This window comes from Sceloporus occidentalis, unplaced genomic scaffold (genome assembly GCF_023333645.1).
Source record: "Sceloporus occidentalis isolate IW3139 unplaced genomic scaffold, rSceOcc1.0.p SCAF_4, whole genome shotgun sequence".
Lineage (NCBI taxonomy): Eukaryota > Metazoa > Chordata > Lepidosauria > Squamata > Phrynosomatidae > Sceloporus > Sceloporus occidentalis.
In genome coordinates this window covers 81,516,680-81,543,634 of record NW_028316984.1, presented here as the reverse complement: position 1 = coordinate 81,543,634, position 26,955 = coordinate 81,516,680, and the positions used below count along the sequence as shown (strand labels likewise).

Here is a 26,955-nt window from a genome sequence, read left to right as displayed (position 1 = left end):
CTGCTTAAATCTTAAAGATGTTAATATTCAACTATTTTGTCCTTGCGAGTGAGGACAATTAATTGCCACAGTTTCCTCCCATTCTGCAGAGAGAAAGAGAGAGAGAGAGAGCATTTTTGCACAGTTCTCACCAGGTTTTCACATGCACTGAAGTGTTTCAGGAAATTATTCTGTGTAGAAAGTTACATTTTCATGTATGAAAGAATTGAAAGGAGGGAATGTTTTACTACTGCCACCCCATTTCCAGGCAGCCACATGGATTATTTGCACAAAAATCTGTTTCCTATGCAAAAAGAAAGGAAGGAAGGAAGGAAGGAAGAGAAAAGAAAGAAAAAGAAAGAAATCTTGCCCAGCAAAAAATCTTACAGAACAAAAATCTTGCACATAAAGTATTGCACACCAAAAACCTTATGCACAAAATGGTAATTATTGTACAATAAAACCATCTTACAGTGGACCCTTGTTATCCGCTGGGGTTTGGTTCCAAGATCCCCCGTGGATAACAAAATCCGTGGATGCTCAAGTCGCATTAAATATAATGGCATAGCAAAATGGTGTCCCTTATTTAAAAAATGGAAAATCAAGGTTTGATATTTGAAATTTATACTTTTTTTGAACATTTTCTAACAGTGGATGCCTGAATCTGTGTATAAAAAATCCATGTATAAGAAGGGCTGACTGTACTATGTTTGTGCAAGATTGCTGAATTTTGTGTAAAATAATATGTAATGTATAAGATACTTGTTTTCTAAGTTGTTGGTTGTGTTTTCTTCATAAAAACAGCAGTCTTGCACAATTAAAAAAACAAAAACAAATCCCAGTGTTTTGTTCAATGCTTCATAATTCTCATGCAAAATATGCATGTATTTCTGTGCAGAACAATTTCCCCAAATACTTTTGGATGGATCAATAATGCATGAAAACTGCACAGAATTCTTGCCATTGTAGGTTTCCTGAGTGGTAAGAAACTATTTTTTTCAGCCAGAAAATGAATAATGATTAATATTCCTTCTGTGCCCAATTCATCTACAAAGTTACTGTCATACAAAATTTCAAACTATCTTTGTGTCGAATATTGATATTTCACTTATGAGCCCACTCCAGCACATGCTTCTGTGAGTTGTATCAAAAGGCATATTTTTATTAACAGCAGCATTTAACAACACTTGTTCAAGTTACATCTGTTGAAATTCCATCTTCCTCACAACTATTATTTTTTAACTTCTTTATTTGAAATATATATTAAAGCATACACAAACAAACATTGTTACAAACATACACAGAAAACACATATACAGAAAAATAAAATCGCGACTTCCAAAACTGTGGCAAAGAATATATTGTTTTCTATCAACCTTCCCCTTATGATTAATTCTATCTATAAAGTTCCACGTTTATCTTTTCTGTTAAATCTAATCCCCCTCTATTTTTTGATTGGATAAAATTAATTTAATGTTTTTTCTCACAATATCAATTGTCCAGTTATCTAATTCTCATGAAAATTATTGTAGCTATGTCGTATCTAACCAAATCTTGCTTCTTTAAATGTTCTGTCGACATACATAGTGATGAAGGGGGGGAAAAGAGAAAAGAGAAAGATGGAAAGAAAAACTTTCCTTACTTCCTCACAACTATTAAAAGTACAGGAGTCTTGTCCTTTTTCAGGTGGCCCCTCTATGTGAATGGTAACTATTTATGTTTGTTAGGGAGCAGTGAATGCACTTTGACATTGGGATACAGGCTAAAACTTCTTTAGGGCCCACAAGAATATACACAATTCAAGCAGTGAATTAAGTACTGAGGTACACGTACCTACTGCATTTTCGATACATGAATATCTTATCCCATTTCTCTTTGACTGAGCTCAGTTTTCAGCTGTAACTAGATTTGCAAAGAAGTGATTCAGCCATATCTTATTTATCACAAAGCTATCTCTAGTTTTGTCAAAGTTTTCTTTTTAAATGTAAGTACAAAGTACAGTTGGACCTCCACCCTTGCTGGGGTTAATGGTACAAGACATCTGGGAAAGCATGGCCCCTTTCTCTCTGTATTGCTGGCGCGGCTGTTTAAAGGCCGCGCCAGCGATACACGTGGCAGAAGGAGCTCCAAAACGGAGCTCCTTCTGCCACCGCTGAAAGGGTGCCACAAGCGCCCTGCAGCAGCGCCAGGATGTCATGTCCACGCCACGCCATTTGGCTATGGGGCGGCCGTGACATCGTAATGGCGGCGCCCATGTAGAAAGGGCGCCACCATTACAATACCACAGTTACGTGCTAGGGTTGCGGGGCATCTGGAAAGGACGCCCTGAGGCAACCCTAGCACGTATCCAGGCCGGCGCAAAGCGCCAGTCTGGATACTGCCATAGAGAACATATTAATCAAATCTGCAAATAATCAAATCCACAAATAATCAAATCCACAAATTCAAAGCTACTAATGTGGAAGGCTGACTGTATTTGAAAGATACCAAAAGGATATATGAGCATGCATAGTGTCTTAAAATGGAACCCCCAAAACAAAGCAGGCCTGCTTTCTACGGTTGGAAGGATATACTTGTATTTGGGTGAGCATACCCACACTGTACTAACTGCCTGACAAGTTTCCTTCTTTTAATACTAATGCCCCTCAAAAACAGTCCTCTTAAGACTCTGAGGTATTGCTGCAGAGGCAGATACCCTTTCTGCTCTTCGGTTGTGCAGGTGGCTGTTTTGCCCTACGTTCCATCCTAGCTCATTTCCTGTTCAAAGCTGCAGCAGAGTCCTATTTCAGGAATCAGGGAAGCAATTCTAGTACACAGAACTATTTGAACACTCGGGTGTCTTCTGATGACAGGAATGTTAGAGCCGGGATGGTATTATTAGAAAGGTGTTTGGCATGGCAAAGCAGGGAGTGTGCTTTCTAGACAGATTTGTGCCCTAGCCAAAGGCATTTAAGTGCTAGTCAGTTTGCAAATGAGTTTTTTAAAAAAAAAGCTGGAGAAAATCAAATAGTGGGAAAAGGTGTGAACATTTAGATGAAGATGGCTGTTCCTCTGCACATTGAACCTTACGCTGAAATAAATTTATTAATCTGAAGAAATAGATGGCTATTGCTCATAGAAGATAATGTATAGACTATGTGTGTGTGTGTGTTTGTATTTATATATATGAACCACAATAAATCTCCAAGATGAAAATTTGTACATGGTCCATCCAGTGAGACAGTCCTAATAATAATTCTTATTTATGTCTAAGGTGGAGAAATGCATGGGGACATTGTATTGCTTGAGACAGTACAATATTTCTTGCTTGACATCTGTAGCCACCCTCACTATTTCCTTGCACACATGCTTCAGTGCTTACAACCCTCGCTACAACCAACAGGCACTGAACTATTGAGATATTTCAAGCTGCCAGCTAGCAACTAAGTAGCCTTCACCTCAGACTGAGAGTTTGGAGAGGTTCTGATGAAAACAAAATGATGATCAAACCTGGAGGAGAAATTGGACAGTAGACCTAGGGTGGAGCTGCTCTGTAGAAATAATGCACTTTGACAGCATTCTACAGAATCCTGAGATTTGTAATTTTGTGAGGCGCCAGCACTCTGGCACTAGCTCTCAGAGAAGGCTAAAGACCTTGTAATATTACAGATCCCAGGATTCCATAAGATGGAGCTACAGCACTTATAGTGGTGCACCCCTAGATTCCCATAAGTCCAACATCTATCTAAATGTGCAGGACTTCTCATTCCTCTACCCCTGTTCTCATGCATAAATAAATACACAGGGCATGTTGAATTATATCACTGTATTAAAAAGTATGCACAGTTCTATGGGCTTAGAACAATGTATATCTGTTGTGTTTTCTTAAAGGACCTGTGAGACAATTTTTACATCTGCCACTTAAACTGCTTGCAAGCCTCTTTTTGGCTGTTGGTAGGACTGTGAAAGAGAGCAATGTAGTTTTAAACATGATTGTATCACATTTTAAAGTTGATCGGCTGATGGCTAATGCAAGTTAATTTGATTGACAATCTTATTTCAACCTCTGTCTTTCTATTCCACCTGCAAACATATGCATTTTATTATATAAGCTGGAGGAAGGGAGAAAAGAGAATGTAGTAGCACCTTTAAGATGAAATGTTTTTTGTTTTCACTGGAGCTTTTGTGGCTATAAATCCACTTCTTGAGATACAGTACAGAGTGATATTAAAGCCTGAGGTTATAAAGCATGGTTATACAGTTGTGGGAATGGGACAGAATGTACTGTAATAGAATCCATGAAGATGCAAATTATGTCCCTTGCTCTAAATGTTCATAAGGGTCTGTGAGGCCATATGGATCTTTCAGATCTTTAAAGTGGGCAGTTAGTGATGATGTGTTAAAGCAGTGGTTTCCAATCTTTGGTCCTCCATTTATTTTAGACTTCATCTCCCAGAAGCCCCAGCCAGCATGGTCAACAGTCAGGAATTATGAGAGCTGGTCCAAATCATCTGGAGGACCAAAATTGTGTTAAAGTAATAAACGTGCTTACCAAAAGTCTGTTTCTTTCAGTTCAAAGCTCTTTCTGAGAAGATTTTTCTTGTATTTGCCGTAGTATTAATATATATATATATATATATATATATATATATATATATATATAGTATTGATATATGTATTGTGCCATGAAGCCATTGTCTTTCGTCATACTTCTGCTAATGGATTGGAATCTGTGAATATCATTTAATTCAGATGTTTCTCTTTCTAATCTTCCTTTGTAATTTCTACTGCGACCTGTAAATCCCTTACTGTATATCCAGGAAGATGTAAAATATTCTGCCACTGGTTTGGGGGTATTACCATTTATAATGTCAGACTTGTGTACATTTAACCTCTTGCATTGGGGATCTTGGGCAAGTCACACACACTCAGCCTCAAGGATGGCAATGGCAAACCTCCTCTGAAGAAACCTGCCAAGAAAACCCTGTGATAGGTTCACCTGAGGGTCGCCATAAATCGGAAATGACTTGAAGGCAAACAACACCCACACATAGATACTGTTCTGTTTGTCCAATGTAGAGTATACAGGGGCATTGTTGGCATAGGATGGCATGTATCTTATTGGAGGAAGAACAGGTAAATGCACCTCTGATATTATTGGTAATGTTATTCACCCCAGAGTAGATGTGGGGGATAGATAGAGTGGGCCCTTGGTATCAATTGGGGTTTTGTTCCAGGACCCCCCCCCCATGGATACCAAAATCCATTGATGTTCAAGTGCTATTATATACAATGGCATAGTAAAGTGGTTTCCCTTATATAATGGCAAAACCAAAGTTTGCTTTTTGGAATTTTTAATAATTATTTTCAAGCCAACAATGGTTGCATCCATGGATGCAGAATCTGTGGATATGGAGGGCTGACTGTAGTTTTGTCTTAAAAGAGCCCTGGTGGTGCAGTGGTTAAATGCTGGTACTGCAGTCACAAGGTTGTGAGTCCAATCCAGGGCTTCAAGGTTGACTCAGTCTTCCATCCTTCCGTATGTTAGTAAATTGAGTACCTAACTTTTGGGGGGCAACTGGGTTACAGGTTGTAAACTGCTTAAAGAGTGCTGAGTTCACTATTAAGTGGTATAGAAATGTAAATGATGTTGCTATTGCTGCCTCACCACCCCTTTAATCATGATGTTGTGTGAAAATCTTCAGTGCGATGACACAGTTTTCATGGGATAATGTTAGTTTAAACCCTCACTTTTCTCCATTTCCCCCATGTGATAAAGTCCTTAGACAGTTTTGTAACTTTGTAATTAGTCCTAAGTAATACCTGAAGGAAGGTGCCATCATGTACATGATATCCTTTTGCTAATGTTCTTATATGCTTTCTTAGAATAAAAGCTTTCCTTTAAAGATCTCTTTCCTTTTCTCTCTTCATATATGCTTTTGCTTGGTATGTGTATGGATATGTGTATAGGATTCTCATTTTCCACTTGAGGGGAAGTCAAAATTTCTGCAGGAAGTGGTGGGGATTAATGATGGCAGCAGCTGATCAAATTTGAATGTGCTTCAGAACAGGAGATGGATCTGGTCTGGAGCCTGTTGCACCACATATATATGCACTTTATGTGAGCCTTGTTTTAAATCCATCTCCACCAACCACTATATGCATTTGGGAATAGCTTTTTTATTTTTAAAAATCTCTCTACTTCCTCCCAGTCACACTGAGAACAAGGTATGCAAAAAAGCTTGGTACTCCATTTTTTAATATATAAACTCCAGATGTAAACTCAGAATTGTCTCCATGCTGATACTCATAACCTAAAGAATCTCTCAGCCGGAGGCATTCCTGCTGTTTACTGGGTAGACATACAAATAATATGGGGAAATCTCATAGGTTAGCTAAAAGAGAAGTTTCTTAGTCTGATGCATTTGGAATGTTGTGTGTGTGTGTGTGTGCGTGCGTGCGCGTGTGTGTGTGAAAGAGAGATAAATATTTGAGAAAAATGCATTTACGCCATTCAGATTGCATAGTGTCTTGGCTGTGTTGTCTGCAATCAGATGAGCCCTTACTAAATTGTGTGAGTCATTAAATCCTTATTAGCAGCTTAAACATAGACTCTTAGTCATAATTCCACGTTTAGCTCTGCTGGGCCAATTTCTCTGCTTAAGAAGATCTGACCAATTATGTGTTTGTTACTGATTTCTGTGAAGACCCACACACACTGCAAGCTCTGTGAAGGAAATGAATGCAATCCAGACAATATAATGCACTGTTAAGTCTTACTGAAATAAATAAGAGTCTTCAGTATTATGGTTATATCATACTGATTTCACTGGTATTAAATGCTTATTAAATACTCCACCTTCCTTCAAACATAGGACCCATAGTAGCTCACATTGGATAGAAGTCAGCATGATGGCATAATTGCTGTTCTGTGTCCTCCTTTCCCTTGCAGGTGTAATAATACTAAAAAGATAGTAATACCAAGAATGAGAGAAAACAAATCTTATTAACAATTAGTTTTTCTGTATTACCATTACTGTTTTAAAATAGTAGAGATGGGCTAGCACAGGATGCAGGCTATATTTATGGGTTTTATGAATGTAGCAGGAAGGAGGAAATGTGTGTGTTAGACAGTCATCTGCAGAAAAAGAATGTATACATTGCAGAATGTATAAAAGGAATGCATAGATTGCAAGAGAGCAGAGCTAGCTCAACTCTAGGCTGTGGGGAATATTAACAATAGCAACAACAACATTTGTTTATAATGCCCTTTCTACCAAAGGGGGTGGTACATCAGAACATATACAATAAAAAGCAAATGCTAAAACACCACACTAAGATACTACAATACGAAAATGATTAGTACTAATATGCTAAAAACAAAATCCAACAATATCCCTATCCTGAGGACTGCCTTGCTCTCACTGGAATGGTAGCAGTCACAAATAAATGATTTTATTCTCAAATATTTTTATTCCTTCTTCAGAAATTTTCAGTTTAATTGGCAATGCATATTCAAAAACATTTTGCTTGCCTTGGTTGATTATACCTGCCAGAGCCATTGTTTCAATCTGGATATTTGAGGTAGTTGTTTCCTTATTTATTTATATGCTGCCTTTCTTCCAGAAAGGGATCCAGGGCAGCTCATAGTTAGAAACATTTTTAAAAGTTTACGATAAAAATGTAAAAACAATTAAAATTATCTAATTAAAAACAGTGTAAAATTACTTAGAAATATACAGACGTCAAAAAGGATAACTAAAACACACACCCTATATAAAAGCCATCTTGGCATGGTTATATATTAAAAGCCCGCTTGAATAAAAATGTCTTAGCTTGCCAACAAAAAGAAAGCAGGGAGGGGCCCCCAGCCTAGCCTCTGTTTCAGTGTATTGCTAGAATCCCACAAGGAGGTGGTGATCCTATCTAGTGGCTGAAAAAACAAATTAAGTCTAAGTGAGTGAACTTAATAACTATTGCCAGCTATTGAATCTGCCTTTTTTGTGGTAAAGTGCTTGACTTTATTGTTGCATTTCAGATTGAGGTGGTTGTGAATTAAAATTTTAAATCCTTTAGATTTTATTTAATTTATTTTTTAGACCATGAATCCAGAGACCAGGAGAATCCAGAGAACTGCACTTTTAAGTAAGGCCTAGCAAAGTCAGACTGGAAGCTGCTGTTTCCATTTATGAATGACACACACAAAGGTACAAATGAAATAAATACAATGCTTTTATTCTACTGGACACCTCAACAGCTTTCACTATTGCTGACCATGCTGTCCTTCTGGAATACCAAGAACAGAATTGTTTCACAGTGGTTTTGGTCATTCTGATGGATTAATCCCAAATAACAGCACTGGTAGACAGCTACGATGGCCTTTTGTCTTCAGGATGTCACAGATTTCTGTGTTGCCTCCATCCCCCCCCCCCATTTCCACAAAACCAGTGGGCAAGATAGTGAGGATATTTGGACTGCAGTGTCATTGGTACACTAATGAAATTCATCTCTTCTTCGCAATTTCATTTTCTCATCCCAGGAGAGGGAATGAAGTGACCACGAGGTGAAAACCGATCTAGAGACTCGGGGCCAGCACAAACGTCTTATTTGCTTGAAGTGGGAAGTGAACTGTTACCCCACACAAATGGGAACAATTTCATCAAATAGCTGGCACACATAACAGCACAGCTTGCCAGCCAGCCACCTCCCCCTGACTCAGCCAGGAAGAAGAGAACACTTCTTCTTCCTGGAGGAGGTGGTGGCAGTGGCAGTCACAACATCACCTCTGCACCATCCACACCATGGGAGAAAGAAGGGAGGATGACGAACATAGCATCAGCAGAGGCAGTAACTCTAGAGTGCCTGCCTGCTGCCAAAAGAGGTGGAAGTGGTGTGTAGCAGCCAGCTATTTTGTGAAAGCCACAGCACGGACCATTTCCTCATTCTGCTTTTGCACAATGTCTTTGGTCCATGGCAGCAAAGCATTTGAAAAAACAGGTGGCTGCCTTTGCTTTCCCTCTCCCCCTTCACTTTCAGTAGCAAGCTACCAACACCTGCTTCCCCTCCTCCTCCTCTTCCCATGGTGGGGAAGGACCTGAGTTGCCACTGCTAGCCTCCTCTTCTTTTGTTGCAGAAGCAAGTTTTTGGGGAGCTTTAAGAGATCCTTTCCATCCAGTTTTGGGTGAGTGTACTCCGCTGTGTCCTCCTTAGAGCCTGGAAATTTTACTTTCTTGGACTGCAGTGGCACTCACTGTGGGAGGGGAATGTCAGTTCTGGGACCTGTAGTCCAAATAAGTAATTTTTCTTGTGGGCATCAGCCATGCTAGCTGCAGGATTCTGGGATCTGTTGCCCGGAACAGTAATGTTTCCAAGGTCTAGTCCTTCCTTCCTCAATTTTTCCTGATGATAGCACACGCACACACACCAGCTTTGGTTACTACCCCTGTATGGCAGAATGTATGGGGGTATCAAAATTAAATTCTCTCTAGGTTAATTAACAAAAGAGCTTGAGTCACCCTTGACTGACTGAATGCATTATTTGGTTCTATAGTTGGCTCTCCATATCCACATAATCTGTATCCATGGCTTCAACCATCCATGGCATTAAAATGTATTTTTTAAAAATCCTATACACATACAAATGCACACACCAAACAAAGGCAAATGAGAGTGTGGAAAACAGATTTTTTTTTTTTTAAAAAAAGAAAGCTTTTATTCTAAGCAAGCAAGCAATCTTACATTAGCAAAAGTATATCTTGTACGTGAAGGCACCTTCTTTCAGATGTTACTCAGTAGTGACAAAATTATAAAAAAAAGCTGGGAGTCTGGATCTCTTTGTCCAGCTGAAGACCAAATTTCCGTAGGGATGGTGAGACAGACAGACAAATATACAGTTGGCCCTCCGCATCCATGGATTCCACCATCCACGACTTGAAAATACCCCCCCAACCCCCCCCTCAAAAACAAACCTTGATAGGAGGGATGCCATTTTACTATGCCATTTTATATAATGGGTCTTGAGCATCCATGGATTTTGGTACCCATAGGATGTCCTGGAACCAAACATCCATGTAATAATAATAATAATAATAATAATAATAATAATAATAATAATAATAATATTTATTTATACCAAGGACCCAGTTTATTCCACTCTTGTAAAAAGTTAAAGGTAGTCATGATTAATGCTGAGGCTTGCCAAAAAATGCAGAGAAAGAGTGATTACAACTTGTAAACACAAGACAAACAACAAAAACACACCATTGCAAGAAAAGTGTCTATCACCTGCTGAAAAGGGGGAAAGGGGGACAGTAAAAGATCAGTGTGTACAAAATTTATTTTTCCAACTGTGGCCATGAGAAGGTCATTTTGAGTGTTATATTTTCCGAAATGAGTAGTGTCAAAGTATTACATATTTCCTGTTTCCTCCCCAGTGTAAATTCCTCACTGTTTTTTTCCCTTTGGGCAAAGGTGAAACCTGCCACTGAGTTTTGATGATTTTACTGTCTTGTTGCAAGTGAAAGTTTTTACCAATGTAACTTTACTTTAAACTGAAACTTGTACAAGGTAGCTTAAATTTTGTGCCATACATTTAGCAAATTGGGTCAGAATGAGAGCTTGTATCTTGATTTCTTTGTCTATGATTGTTTTAGTAGCATATTCGAAAAAGCAGTGCATCCTCTTGCTCTTGGCTTGTTTTACTGCTGAATTTTAGTTCATTTGTGGATTGAATTTTTTAAACATTACCTTTGAGACTAGCATTACGTTGTTGGTAAGCCTCTGAGTCCTGAATGCTTCACACAATGGCAGACTGTGCCAGGGGAAATGCAGTCTTCCTGTAAGTTATATCCCCACCTACTGGGCACAGTTAACTCTGATGATGTATTTAAATATGCTGGTGGAGGCTGCTGCAATATTTCATAACATGCAGAAGCCAAGAGTTAGGAATAAGTGTGTATGTGTGCGTGTGTGAGTTAGTTATGGTTTGCAGCTTCCTAGAATTATTTGGGAGCATTTTGGAATGTCTACATGTGTGTTTTGGTGACAATGGGAAACTGTTTCTCTGGAAGAGGTAACACTTTGGTTTGCTTCCTTCCCTTCAGGACCTTTTTCATGCTAACTAAAGCAAGAACAGCAGCAAAACGTCCAGAACATGACATCAACCACTGATTTTGATCATTTGGAAATTCAGCAGCAGTACAGCCGGATCAACGCTCGCTGGGATGCCTCTGATGATGAGCTGGACAATGACAACAGTTCTGCCAGGCTGTTTGAGAGATCCCGGATCAAAGCTCTGGCAGGTATGCACTAGATACATTGTGCAGATATTTCTTTGTGTACTCATTCCCAACTTTTCTTTGTGTGTTCATCCCCAACTTTTAATTCTTCATTGCTGTCCCAGTCCATTCAGGGGCCAATTCTTTGCAGCAATTCATTTGGGGTTTTTTTAAACATGGATTTATTTTTATTATTAACCTTTATTTATAAAGCACTGTAAATGTACACAGCGCTGTACATACAATCTTTTTAATTAGACGGTTCCCTGCCCTCAGGCTTACAATCTAAAAAGACATGACATAAAAGGAGAAGGGAAAGGTGGTGCGGCTAGTAGGCTAATACATATAAAGTACATAGCAATACAGGAAATGGTTCTATAAAACAGGCATCAAAAGAACATCATATAGCAAGCGACAATTATGCAATGCCTGAGAACGCTTCTCTGAAGAGGATGGTCTTCAACTCTGTTTTGAAGCTGGTTAAAGAAGTGATGGCTCTTGCTCGCAGGGGAAGAAGGTTCCATGAGTGAGGGGCAGCAAGTGAAAAGGGGCGAATCCGAGATGGGGCAGAGGAAATCCTGGGCTGGGACAGCAGACCTTGACTACCAGAATGGAGGGCCCTGGTGGGAAGGTGAGGAGAAAGAAGGTCTGATAAGTAAGGAGGGGCCAGCCCATAGAGGGCTTTAAACGTCGACAGCAGGAGCTTGTACTGAATACGGAAAGGGAGGGGGAGCCAGTGAAGGGATGCCAACACAGGAGAGATGTGGTCAGAGCGGTGGGTGGATGTGATAATGCGTGTAGCTGAATGCTGGACAGAGATTAAAGGACAGAGGTGAGAAAGAGGAAGCCCAGCCAGGAGGACGTTACAGTAATCAAGTTGTGAGATCACTAGGGCATGGACCTGGATCTTGGCAGTAGAGGTGGAGAGATATGGTCGGATTTTGGCAATATTGTACAAAAAGAATCTACAAGCCTTGGCTGTGGTCTGGATCTGGGGGATACAAGACAGAGAAGAGTCAAAGATAAAACCAAGACTGTGGGCTTGCTGGACTGGTTGAATAGAAATGTTGTCCACAGAGACAGAAAAGGAGTGTTGAAGGGTGGGCTTAGGAGGAAAGACAAGAAGCTCCATCTTGGACATGTTGAGCTTCAAATGCCGATGGCACATCCACTGTGAGACAGCTGTGAGACATGATGAAACTTGCTGTTCAAGCCTTGGAGAAAGGTTGGGGGTGGAAAGATACAACTGGGTGTCATCGGCATACAGATGGTAGGAAAAACCAAAAGAGCTAATGAGTTTACCTAAGGACAGTGTGTAGATAGAAAACAGAAGGGGACCCAGAACAGAGCTCTGGGGAACTCCAACAGATAAGGGAACAGGAGAAGAAATCTGACCACCAGCAACAACTGCAAAAGATCTGCCAGACAAATAAGATCGAAACCAGTCGAGAACAGAGTCTGAGAACCCAAGGTCAGAAAGTATATCAACTAGAAGAGAGTGATCAACAGTGTCAAAGGCTGCAGACAGATCAAGAAGGATGACAACAGAGTAAAGGCCATTTGCCTTGGCCAGTAAAAGATTGTTTGAGATCTTGGTGAGGGCTGTCTGTGTAGAATGCCGTGGGCGGAAGCCAGGTTGAAAGGGATCGAGAATGGAGTTGGCTTCAAGAAACTCAAGACAGCGAGAATAAACAACCCATTCCAAAACCTTAGAAAGAAAGGGAAGAAGAGAAATCGGACGATAGCTAGACAAAGAGGAGGGGTCAAGAGAAGGTTTTTTCAGAATAGGGGAAATGAGAGCATGCTTGAAGTCCGAAGGGAAGGAGCCTGTAGAGAGAGAGAGAGATTGAAGATATGGAGAAGCGAGGGCAGAAAAGAAGGAGCTATAGAGACTAGAAGATGAGTAGGAATTGGGTCAAGAGAACAAGTTGCAGGTTTGCAAGAGTTCAGAAGTGTAGAGAGTTCATCCAAAGAAGCAGGAGGAAATGCAGAAAATTTGTTAGGCGAGGGCGATAGAAGATTATGAGCAGAAGAAGAATTGGGGGGGGGGACTATCTCAGAGCGAATAGTGGTAATCTTAGAGATGAAATAATTAGAAAAGTCATTAGGAGAGAATGATGAAGTGACAGGAGGAGAGGGAGGTTTAAGCAAAGAGTTGAAGGTGGAGAACAAGCGCTGTGGGCGCTTCTCATTGGCAGAGATCAATGATTTGTAATAATTTTGTTTTGCCATAGACAGGGCATTTATGAACTCCATTGCTTTACAGCAAGCCTTAAATATACTGTGGCACACCAAGCCAAATACAGTCCACCAGCCTTGTATTGTAGCTCTTCAGTTATTTGAAAATCTCCTGTATTAATGGTCCCATGCAGGAAAGAATGGGGCTTGTGCTCATGGTGCAATGTGGCATGTACATCGCGGGCATTTGTGCCATTCAGGAAATGGCGCAGGGCTTTCAGTGTAAGCTGTACAATATGGCACCAATTCTAATTCTGGAAATGAGGAAACATGTATAGTCTGCTACATATGGTTTCTTATTCCCAGAATGCTGTGTATTAGTGTTCTATAATTCAGGCACGTACCCTAAAACCAGCAAGTGTCATGCCCACCACAGGGAACAACACGGACTACAGTCTTGGTGGCTTTAGCATCTGTGGTGCTCATGTTATACAGGAATACATTCCATTATCTTCCTATAATCCCAGAGAGGCATGGCACAATACACCACCCTTCCTCTAACTGTGGGGTCATTCCCACTTGGGGTATAACCCGTGTTCCAATCCAGCTCTGCTCCGCTTTGAGAAATGATTCCAAAAGGTCCCTCGTTCTCACTATGAAAAGGGACCTTTTGTGGAATCTCTTTTTTTGCTGGGAACGCTTGTTGTTCCCATTAGATGGAGCCGGTGAAGGCGGCAGCCCTTCAGCTGGTTGCTCACCCCCTGGGAACCCCTTTGGAAGGCTGCGGCCCCGACCAGACTCTCACTTTCTTTTTCTTTTCCTCCCCTCCCCTCCCCTCCCCTCCCTCCCTTCTCCCTCTCCCCATTCTTTTCCTTCCTTTTTTCCTTCCTGCTTTCCTTCTCTCTTTCCTTCCCACTGCTGCCACTTGCCCAATGCTGGTGGGGCCTCTGGCACTGCTGCCGCACCACCGCCACTTGTCTGCTGTTGGCTGGTGCAGCAGCAGCGCTGGAAGCCCCGCCAGCACCAGGCAAGTGGCGGTGGCATGGCAGCAGCACTGGAAGCCCCACCAGCACCGGGCAAGCGGTGGTGGCATGGTGGCAGCGGCTTTCCCTTTTAATGAGAGCTTGGCTTGGGCTGCATCCGCACTGCAGAAGAGGGAGCAAGGCAAGGCTGGGGGACCTGAGAGGAGGAGGAGGAGAGGGACAAGAAACATTTTTTTTAAAGAAAATAGAAATAATCGAAAAATCTATCTATTGCTAAAGCAAGTAGTTGCTTTAGCAATATATTGATTTTTCATTCAGTTCTATCGCAAAAAAAAAGAAGAAAAAAGAACTGATTCTGATCTGGCATTTCCACTTACTGGGCACGCTTCAGAATCGATTATTTTTTTAAACACTTTCAAACTAGTGTCAGGAAACCCTGGGTTATTTGTGTTTGCCCTGCTTCTTTCCTCCTGGAATTGATCCAATGAAGATCGGAAGCGGTTTGAAACGGGAACGAGGGTCATATACCCCAAATCCCACTTGGGGGCAAAATGCAGTGGGAATGACCTCTGTGACTCATTTGGCCCAGCCCTCCTCTCAAACTGCAGGTACTGATGGTGAACTAAACATCTTATAGGGCACTGACTTGCCATTAATTGCTTGAGATGAAACAAGTTCTTGCAGTGTTTCTTTTAGCATGAGACCCCTCTGGCACGTAAAGGGTTGTGGGAGGTTTTTCTTTACATTGTCACCACAGATAACAAGAGCCTATCCAGCTAATCTCTGGGTCTATCTGATGGCCATATGTTCCTCCTTCCAGTCATTCCTGGTTTTCTCACCTGAAGGTTAAAGTCTTTATAAAAGGCTTCAAGATTGTATCCTATCCTATTGCCCATCATCTATAAACATAGGACTGGTTTCAGTTTTCCCCCTCCAAGCTAATGGAGAATCTATTTGAGACTTTGGCCATTAACCCCTGCTGTCTTTTGTCAGTGAATTTTTCCTACCTTGTCACGGTCACATGAACCAGGAGGGCTAACACACTCTTCATCCTCAGACATGACCCACCATAATATTAATTTTAATGGAACGAGTTGGTAATGTTTCTTCTGTTGCTATATTGGGTATTTTGGGACTTAATCAAATTATAATTTCTTTTAAGAATGAGCATTTAATACCTCCTAGATACACCATGTGGGCTTGGACAGGTGAGCCAAGACAGACTTATTCTTTTATGAAAACTATGATCTTTATAATAGTTTAAATTCACAACCCAGGAACATAGCCCTAGAAGTCCATAGGAATGGAGATACACTGTCTCTTCAGTTGAATCATTCAGTACATTTCTGAGGTACTGTATGTTCTTGTACGTTCTGCCTAGTAAATGAAATCCTACCTTAAGTAGCAGTGTTTTTCCCACAGAAAACAGAAGTCAGATTGATGGGTTGACAAAAAAAAGTACTAAGAATATCTGTTTTGTTTGGACTTTGGCCTGTTTTTTTTTCCAGCTTTATCCACAGCCCTAGTCATCTAGGGAATGGTACAAGTCTGAATTTGCTTTGTGTCTCAGGTCAGGGCTCTTTAACAAACTCTGAAATAATAGCTGAACAAGTTGAAGCCATAGTTTATATGTATTACTTACTCCCCTGCCATCCTTTGTATTAGAATCCATCAGTTTGACTAAATAAATCTGTAAGCCTTGAGGAATCGTGAGCCAATCCGGTAAGTGATGGAGGGTGCATCTATGCAGCTGTAAGGAGAGGGCACTAATGAAATGTACTTTCTCCCTGCAGGGAAAACATATAAAAACCAGGCAGAATAATTTCCTAGCACAACCTTGGAAGTATATCAGGGGAAAATGGGAAGGGGAATGCTCTTGTTGATGGTTCTAGAGAAAAATGAGAAGACAAGACAATAAGTAATAGCAGTTAATTGCAAACAAGATCATATTTACAGGTGTATTGCTTAAGGAGCTGGAATTGGTGGGAGCTCTTTTCTGGCAATACATTGTGGCAAAACCAGTTTGCCAAAGTGTAAAGTATAAAATGGCTCTAGGAAACAAGTTTTCATTAATTGCAAAATTCATAACAGTGTAATAAATACTGTTATTAATCTGAGCCCACCCCCAAAGGAGCAAAATGCATGCAGTCTTTAAAGACCTCCATATCTCATTGTCATGCAAAAGGTTATAAAACGCATGGAGAGGGGAGTGTCTTGGTGTCCTTCTAATAGTTTCTGCATAGATAGAATGAAGAAAGAAGGATCTGCAGACATTCAAATGAGGCAAAAGCAGGTGATGGGATTTTCCCTGAACTAGCCTCTAGGATTGCTGGAAGCAATATAGGCAGAAAATCTCCCACTCATCCCTCATTTTTCAACATACAGAATCTAACTGCAAACTCAGACTCATCTGCATTTTCCATTCTTGGTGAAGCACACTGGCTCCTTTACTGGGAAAAATGTATATACCAAGATCAGTTGGATAGGAATGGTTATCCTCCTGATGCTACATTATGCATCATGACTATGAGCATAAAGGGTAGTTAAAGAGTGGCTGCAGCATGGATATTTTATTGAATGGAGGACTGGTATTTCTTGCATTTACCAGAATACCGGCAAAGAGGATGTCTGACTTTACTGTGCCCTAGGCAGTGTTGTCACTGTTTCAGATGGGTTCAAACAGTAAACTGCTGTTATTATCTGCAATTCTTGTAACTGCTGCAGCTGTTTTGGTTACTCGGACACATGACTTGAGAACATTTCAGAAATTCTGGTCTTAGAGATCTGGCACATCATAAGCTTCTTCCCAGAAGCTGACTTTACTCCATTCTGACAGCTGCCTTATTTTCAAATGAGAGAGCTAACAACACCACTTCTTTCCCTTATAGCTGTTTCCTGCTTTCCATTCCTTCCTTACTTTACAAAACAGAGAAAGAGGAGGTGTGGGAAAATGCTATATAATTTAAATTAAATTACAGTGGTGCTGTTAGATGAACTGCATACTGTTCAATTAGTTTCTCCTTCAGGGAAATGTGATTAATACTGGACTGACTGCCAAATTGTGAACATGCTACTCCTAATCAACAATCCCAGAACCCTTTTGAGTGTACTCAGAACAAACCCAGATACCGTTTTGAGTGATTAGTGCAGCTGAACTATAAGAAGTCTATAAATGTGTACTTGTGAAAGGTAATCCAGAAGTCTTAAATTGTCCAAAAGATGAAACTTTTTTCTGCCAGTCTCCCACTTTTGTCTTTGAGGTGGTGGCTGCAGTGCTCTTGCTTGTTCATCAGATCCTCAGTCTTTCTCCAGCCTCGTGTCTCATGCAAACACAAATACACAAGTAACAGACAAACAAGAAACAAGGCTGGAGAGAGCAAGAGAGACAAGACTGGACAGAGCCGTGAGGATCTGTAAAACGGTAGGAGGTGTGGATTTGTGCTGAGCACTATGTTTGGATACCTGCCATTGCACAGATCCTCAGTTTCTCACCAGCCCCATCTCCCTTCAGCCTTTTATCTTTTGCATTTCTATCCATCCTGACAAATATAAGATGTACTGTAGTACTTGTGTCGTGTATTGTGTACATGCAAATTCAGGTATTTCAAAATATGAAACACTTATAATTGCAGACATTTTAGATAAGAAGTACTCAATGTGTATTTAGTCAGCTCTTGTTCTTAGTCCAATGTGATTTTTAGTTTTAAAGATAAACAGCATGAGGCAGAAAGTCCTTGTCAATTTATCCAGGCAAGGGCAGAAGATACAGTCTTATGTAGTCTCTGTCTGAATTTCCTGACTGATACAGCATTGAAGTGTGAAAATGATGATAGATGCTTTCTTTGCTTAGAATTCTGGTGTATTATTTGCAGAGTTTGTAGTTGTTAACATTAATGGTATATGGTAATAGTAAATTAGTAATGGATTTCCTAGCATTAGGAGATATTCTGAAAAAATTACAATTAATCTGCCCTGTTAATCTTTATGGATTTGTTAGTAGCACATTACCTTTGAATTTTAAAAATGGCAGCTATCATCCAAGTTATCTCTAAAAGTAATGAATTAAAACAATGGGAAACATTAATTATTGCAAACATTGTTAATGCTGCTATCTTTTATCTATTTAAATAGTTCGAAAATTGTCATTATGAAAAACAAGGAATTAGGCATAACAAATTAATTTAATTAACCTTTTCTAAGCCCTGATTATTAACTGTTTGTGGTGTGTGTTTATGTATCATTCTGTGATCAGAAAATATGACTTGCAAAGCCCTTACTGTCAAGAAGTTCCTCCTAATGTTGAGGTGGAATCTCTTTTCCTGGAGCTTGCATCCATTGCTCTGGGTCCTAGCCTCTGGAGCTGCAGAAAACAAGCTTGCTCCCTCCTCAATAGGAAATAATAATAATAATAATAATAATAATAATAATAATAATCTGTATCCCGGCTCCCCTTGCGGATCGAGGCAGGTAACAACAGAGTAAAATACAATAATAAAATCAAAACAATCCCCCAATCACCCCAACTCTCTACCCCTCCCCCTCTACAAATAGACAGTGCTAAAACCCTACAATAGTGGAAGTGGGTAAAATAACATGGAAGCAAATTGAATTTGGGCAGGTGAGACAGTTCACCTTTTGGAGGAAGGTCAGTCTGGGAAGGCCTGACATCCCTTCAAATATTTAAACAGGGCTATCATATCACCTCTTCACCTTCTCTTCTCCAGGCTAAACATCCCCAGCTCCCTAAGTCTTTCCTCATAGGGCTTGGTTTCCAAACCTTTCACCATTTTAGTCACCTTCCTTTGGACACACTCCAGTTTCTCTTTTTTGAATTGTGGTGCCCAGAAATGGATACAGTATTTCAGGTGGAGCCTGACCAAAGCAGAATAGAGTGACACGATTACTTTCCTTGATCTAGATACTATACTTCTATTGATGTAGCCCAAAATTGCATTGGCCTTTTTAGCTGCTGCATCGCACTGCTGATAGGGATTAGGGACTGCCAGTGTGGCGTAGTAGTTTGAGTGTTGGACTAGGACTCTGGAGACTGGGGGTCAATTCCAGCTCCACCATGGAAACCCACTGTGTGACCTTTGGCAAGTCACACTCTCCCAGCCCCAGAGCATGGCAATGTCAAACCCCCTCTGAAGAAACTTGGCAAGAAAACTCTGTGGTTTTCAGGTCCTCATACATCAGAAAAGATAAGAAGGCACACCACCACCACAACCCACAACAACTATGTGGGACATGGTTACACTCCTCCTGAAATCTTAGGCTCGCAACTTGGATGTTTTGTTGGATTCAGCTCTGAGTCTGGATGCCCAGATTTCAGCAGTGGCCAGGAGTGCATTTGCACAGCTAATACTAGTGTGTCAGCTGTGCCCATTTCTTGAGACATCAGATCTAGCTACAGTGACACATACCTTGGGAATACATCATGTTTTGACCACTGTAATGCACTGTATGTGGGGTTGCCTTTGAAAACTTTAGTGGGTCCAGAATGCTGCAGCCAGAAGGCTGACTGGGGCCACTTATAGGGAGCATATAACTCCCTTGTTGAAACAGCTTCATTGGCTACCGGTTCATTTCCAGGCACAATTCAAAGTGCTGGTCTTGACCTCTAAATCCATATACAGCTTAGGTTCAGATTCTTAATATGGCACTACACTGTTATAGTGCTATTACTCCACTTTTAATGTTACGGCTGCCTTCTGGGATTTGCAGTTTAGGAAAGGGCATTTAGAATTATGAGGCAGAGAGCACTTAGACCTCACTAAATTACAAACCCCAGAATGTCACAGGAGGCAGCCATAGTAGTAAAAGTGGAATAAAAGTGCTATAACAGTGCAGTGCGATACGACTTTGTCTCTCCATACAAACCTACCAGAGTCCTAAGCTCTACAGAGGAAGACTTTCTCTTGGTCCTGCCACCATCCCAGGCTTGCTTGGTGAGGACATGAGAGAGGGCCTTCTCAGTGGCTGCTCCCACCCAGAGAAACTCCCTTTCCAGGATCCTCTGCTCTCCTATCATTGGCATGCAAAGACTTTTCTTTTTAAAATGGCTTTTAATGCATAATTGCTTGCAGGGAGTCTTCTTATAGAAGTGAAGTTATGCTTTATCTTTTTAACTTTTGTGTGCTTTTTAATTATTTTATTAAAATTATTAAAATATTATCTGTTTTTAACATGTTATTTTAATGTGATGATTTTAAGTGTGTTTTAAAATTGTATTGTTTTTAGCTTCTTCTTTTGTGAGCTGCCTTGGGTCCTAATCCAGGAAAAAACATGTAACTAAATGAAACAGAAATAACTTAAAAGATACATGAAGTGCAATAGTACTTCCAAAGACATCTGATAGTGAGGAGGCATTTTTGGCAGGAAATGGACACAGGAACTTTGGAACTCCCATTCCTACTATCTTCCCAAGCATGTCTGAAGGGAACTTGGAAAAGGGTCTTCTCTGTGGCTCCTTTTCTGTAGCTTTGGAACAACCTCACTAGGGAAGCTGGTATGGCTCCTTTGTTGTCGTTCTGTAAGGGAAGAGCTTTGTGTTGTTTTGCTGACTTTTACCTTTTGTGTTTTGATGGATCTGCTTTATATGTTTTTAATACTATGAATAGTTTAACTGTATTTTAACAATAACCTTTTATATGTTTTTAATTAGGCCTTTGTAAGTCCTTTTAACTGTATTTGTTTTTACATTTTCCGGTATTGTGGAAAAGGTGGGATATAAATGAATAAAATAACAACCACCACCACCATCACTGCACTGAAATCAAGATCCTTGTTTTCCTTGTTTTATTATACCCTTCCAGTTCAGTTCAATTTTAATTGCTTATAACCATAGGTCATTGCAATATATAACAAAGAGATCATACAAGTATCAAACAACAATTAAGATATATGTAAAACATAAAAATATATTAGGTATAATATAAAATTTCAAACACAGTTTCTATTTTTATTAAACTTATCAGCAAGAATTAAATGTACAAGATATATAAAATAAAGGCATAAAGCAGTGAAACTCCAAACTTTGGAGAAAGCCTCATAATAACAAGCATAGGCTTTTATATCATACATTTCCACTAGAGAGTATTGCTCAAGAGAGCTAACAAACATCCTTATTAGGAAATTAAAGGCAAATGTTTTTCACCTTGAATAAAATTTAGTATATCATAAACATACAAAATAATTTAAATTTAAAAGAAAATAAAATGTCAAAATAATCAGAATCATTAATCTTCAGAATAAAGATGGATAACTCAAGTGTGCTATTTTAAAAGCATGCTTAATGTTAGTTTTAGAGTTACCTGTACTTAATTTTATTTTCTGTACAGTATTTTGCATTATTAGCCTCCAAGATTTTAGATTTTTAAAAAATTAAGATGTTTTCAGAAAGACTGAGATCATGGAAACAAATGAGGGGCATAAATTCTGTAGGTTACTGTGTGTTGTTGTTGTTGTTGTTGCATACAAGCTGAAAAAGCTTGCTTTAGCCCAATCACACCTCAGGATGACACTTGCCTCAAACTTCGTAAGCCCTCTTGGTGGCCCTTATGTCAGCGACTAACAGCAGTATGGGACGGACAAAGAGATATGTAAGGCACCACATATTGTCTTTTACAAATTTCTTTATAGGTTTTGTGATCAAATCTAATGCTGCCTAGATGTTTAAGTTCTTACCCGTAACAGGAATGGGAATTGTGTAGCTCTTCAGATGTTATTGGATTGAAACTTACATGAGCCTAAACCAGCATAGCCAGTGATGAGGAATGCTGGAAGCTGGAGTTTGGCAACATCTGGAAGGCTGCACACTTCCCTCCTCCAACATTTCAGAATATCGTATATATGATACAATTATATAGAGTTTTTATGAGAAAACATGTTTAGTGATTAACTTAGTAATAAATACATTTAGTGACAATCTTTTGTCTGTTTTCAGATGAGCGGGAAGCCGTGCAGAAGAAAACCTTCACCAAATGGGTGAACTCTCACCTGGCACGTGTGACCTGTCGCATTTCTGATCTCTACATGGACCTCCGAGATGGACGGATGCTCATCAAACTGCTAGAAGTGCTTTCAGGAGAGCTGCTGGTAAAATAAGTTCTTTATTTTATGTGTAGTACAAGTGGATAGTTGTCCTAATATTGAAGGGAACGTTTCATACTGATATCTTCCAGGGATCCTTCTTCCATTGCCTCCCTAAGAATACTCTGCTGATATCAACACTCCCCTGACTGTGTAAAAGTAATAATGACATGCAACTTCTCTGGAGATCACGAGAAGGAATAATTGCTACCTTTCTAGAGAGGCTAGGCTGTGTCCTCTTCGCTACCTTTCTGCAGGCAGGTGAAGACCTTCATCTTTCTGGAGGTCTTTGAAAACTAACTACTTGTGGAGAAAGAGCCTTTAATAACGTTCTTCATTGTTTCAGTATATTTTTTATTGTTAATCGTTTACTTCTATTTTGATTTATGATGTGTGTCTGTTTTAATTTTTGTTAACTTGTCTTGAGTCCTACGTTTGGTGAAAGAGTGGAATAGTGATGGAGAAGATGAATGAGACTGCTTGGAATGTGCCACGATATCTGAGGATAGTTTACTGCTTCCCAGATTCTTGGGTAGAATCCAAATTACTGATGGTCCAAAATTTCAGCATGTGTGTATGTGTTCATGGGCATGCACATTTGCAGGCGGCATCAGTTCTGAAGTGTGGCCATAATGGCTACTATCTTTAAAAGAGCAGGTTGAATTTCTCGATCTTGCTCCTTGGACACCAGATCCCAAGTTAACTCTTTGTTGAAGATGTCCTTGGAGCCTCCGCCCATCCTCCCAGTGCTGTGCTTTCTGCTGCCAATTTTGCAACACAAATCCAATTACACTCATCAGGAAGATTCACATTTCTTCACTGTCTTCTGCAAAGGTGTCTACTAATCCCCTTGGGTGCTAAAACAGTAGCCTACACAAAATCTTTATGTCCTTAAATGCATAATACAGTGCATTTCAAATGCATTTGAAGTGTTTTAATATGAGATATTATACAACCGTAGGGCAGGTGAAGTTCACTTACATGAAACCCAATCCTCAGCCCCATGGCATGATCCTCTCTGTACATGATGGTTCCCAGCGGTTGCCTTACCTCAGAAGCAGGCAACATATGGCCTGTAAGGGATATGCGTTCCCCTATTATTTTTGTGTCCACCTCTACACATACATTACAGCACAGAGTTTTGCTGCTGCACTGCTCAATCTTGGTGGCAGATTGGTAGCACAGTAGCAACTCCCCTCCTTGCCGCTTGTAATTTTGCTTTAAAATAATGTGTGCAGGCAGCTTAAAGTGAGCTCATGCTTTTGGCAAGCCTCAGAAATGCTATGCTCAGAATATTGTGCCTTCAGGCTGGGGTTTGGTTGTGTAAAAGTGAGTTTTACTTTGAATCTATGGTTGTATTATGCAGCTTATAAAAACATGTAACATTTTTTATTTTGTGCTTTTGCAAACAAAAAGATTATCAGTAGCACAGTGTAGTGGTTTGAGCATTGGACTCCAAATCTGAAGGTCAGGGTTCTATTCCCTGCTCAACCATGGAAATCCACTGGGTGACCTTGGGCAAATCACACACTCTCAGCCCCAGAAAACACTGTGACAGGGTCACCTTAGGGTCACCATAAGATGGAAACCACTTGAACATACACAGCAATAACAACAACACCCATTAGCAGCTTAAGCAGGGGTAATAGGCAATTTAGAGTACATAGCTGAAACTCATTACTCTTCCTGCTTAACGTCATTGGATTTCTATGCAATTGGAAGACCTGTAATTTTTTTTCTATCCCCACAAAAGATTAGAATCTGCAATACTGAGAAATACAGAAGCTCTATTACCACTTCAAGAACTGGAATCCCTCCCCTAAAAGATTAGTCCTAAATTGGATGTTCATAATCCAGGAATTTGTAAAATTGTTGGATTCTCTTAAAGTGACTTTGTAAAAAGTACTTTGATCTCACTTTGCAGCCTAAACCCACCAAGGGGCGCATGCGAATCCACTGTCTGGAGAATGTGGACAAGGCTCTGCAATTCCTCAAGGAGCAGCGTGTACATCTGGAGAACATGGGGTCTCATGACATTGTTGATGGCAATCACCGATTGGTGCTGGGTCTCATCTGGACTATCATCCTGCGCTTCCAGGTGAGACCTACTCCTGAGATCTGGGAAGTCATCAGTAGTAAACTTGTTCTGGCATCATGAGGAAGCAGGAGGTAGATTGGCTATATGGGAAGGTCTTCCTTGTGTAAACCAAGAACTAATGCATCCTCCTAGCCAGGAGCAAGCTGCCACGGTGAACTTTTTGTAGATTAGGCAAAGGCAGGGCTTTCATTGTATTGGATTTGGCTCTGGTGGGTGTACCTATTAGCCCTTTTTGACTTTTCACACTTCTAAATAAGAATGAAAAGGGGAGAATAATCAGCTTTTGCTACCCATCAGTTAAGAATATCCTCTGTGGGACTGTGAGAACACTCCCCTAAAAACTTGAAGTTCCAAGACATTACATCGTTCCTCCTGATTAAAGGAGAAGTTCTGTCTCTGTCAAAAGCTCTATTTATTTGCCTGTGGGTGCTGATTGGGTGAGAGGAGGATGATAAAGGACAGCCCTGTCCGCCCTTAGCTGTCCTACTTCATTTTGCTTATTTAAATCATTTTAATGGTGTAACTATGGCCCCATACAGACAGGCCAAAATAAAGCTGCTTCGGGTCACTTTGGAGGTATGCTGTTTAAATGATGCATGCATCCTAAGAGTCCAGAAGCCGCGCCAAAGCCACGATCCAATCCTAAGGACTGGAGTGCAGCTTTGGCTCAGCTTCTGGCCTCTTAATATATGTGTGTCATTTAAACAGCATACCTCCAAAGTGACCCAAAGCAGCTTTATTTTGGTCTGTCTCTACGGGCCCTATTTTAACTGTTATTGAATTTTATTATTATGTAATTGTGGGGGTTGTAAAGGGGTTGTATAATGTGACTATTGTTTGTATTTTGTATTATTATTCTATGTTGTAATATTGTTAATTGTTTTATTATCGTTTCTGTTGTAATCTGCCTTAATTCCTCTGGGAAAAGGTGGAATATAAATAAATTATATTATCAATTATATTATGTTTTCCCCAAACTCCATTATATTTTTAGTGCAATTGTCAATGACAATTCCTATAAAGATGGCATAGGAAAAAGATACATTTCATTGTCACTGCATTGTATTGTAATCTTTGCTGAACTGGCTGTTGTGCCAGAGACAAGTTTGTTCCATAAACTGTGGATGTGTGTTAGAACTGTTCTGATATAACGCTTTAGTCTGGATTTTATCTGTTAGCCTTGGCACTTGTGCAAACAAGTTGCACATACACAAGCAGAGACACACATACACACACACTACTGCTGTGAGACAGCTAGTCCCTTCTTGATTGTACTAATCTGCCTCATTGTGGCATGAAAGGATGCTGGTGTTCAAAGTAATTGAAATGTAGGAGTTTTGGAACTAGAAAGTCACTTTCTGCACTGCCCAACAAAAGAGACTACATGTGGCTGTTTTCTTTATCTTTCTTGCGGTGAAAGTATTAATAATATCCTAGTGGAAGATTCATCTTGTTTTACATTGCAAATTAGAAACTAGGAGAAGAATGTAGTGCTAGAATAATGCAACTTGCGAAGCACAATCTTATACACATTTACTCAGAAGGAAGCCCCACTGTGGTCAGTGGAGCTATATAGGATTACAGATGTGATCATTGGGAAATTAAAATCACTGTCTAAAGATTGATTTGTTATTGCCAACGTGTCTTTTGGTGCATTACAAGAAAAAGGCATACTGATGGTGGTTCAAAACGGCTGTCCATTGAATTTATATTGTATTTTATAATGTTTCTGTAGGATTTAAGTTAAAAATCATTTTGAGAATGTAGGCTCTATACAGTCCATCCTTAAAGGCCCAGACTATTCCCCCAGGGTGCCATTATGTCATGTGGTGCTCCAGACAGTGTGCGGCATCATGACGCATCTCTAGCACTGTGTCCAGATGATGCAATGCTGAAGGGGCACCATACAGCTGTTCCACCGCAACTATGGTGACCTCCAACAGCTGGATCAGGTCCATGACATGAAGTTGCCATTGGCCTGATCCGACCAGGAAAGGGGTGGCCTCCTGCCGCCCCTTAGGGGAGGTCTGTATAGCCCCTTACTGTAGTGGGGAAAAATAAAAAGAAATCATAGCTAAATATCTTTGTTAGGCTTAACTGAAAACTCATATAGAAAGGATTACAACTCTTCATTAAAGTGGTATTCAGCACACAAAAAAGTGTTGCTAAGAAAGAGAGCCACTATAGTGTGGAAGAGGTACTAAGCAAACTTTATTAGGTGCAAAAAGGATTCAGATTACACCAGTGGTTCTTCTCCCTTTAATAGCTCTTCTCCCTTTAAAAGTGTAAAAGCCAGTGATAATTCATATCTGTGTTTAGCAGCAGGCAGCACACCCAAATCACTTGTAAGTCAGAGAGCAGGAAAGAAAGA

General features: G+C 40.1%; 1 protein-coding gene across 8 annotated transcripts in view; it reads left to right on the top strand.

The window, feature by feature from the left end:
• SPTB (spectrin beta, erythrocytic) overlaps positions 1-26,955 on the top strand; it is a 170,646-nt gene that overhangs the window by 62,691 nt on the left and 81,000 nt on the right. For 5 of the 8 annotated variants that reach the window (XM_089520529.1, XM_089520530.1, XM_089520534.1 and 2 more), the window contains 4 exons: positions 8,058-8,165; positions 11,061-11,258; positions 22,341-22,492; positions 24,411-24,584. In XM_089520529.1, coding sequence (XP_089376655.1) covers positions 11,111-11,258; positions 22,341-22,492; positions 24,411-24,584 — 474 coding nt within the window. In that variant the 5' untranslated portion in view covers positions 8,058-8,165; positions 11,061-11,110. The remainder of the gene's footprint in view (positions 1-8,057; positions 8,166-11,060; positions 11,259-22,340; positions 22,493-24,410; positions 24,585-26,955) is intronic. The other 3 variants (XM_089520531.1, XM_089520533.1, XM_089520532.1) reach the window with 1 other exon arrangement.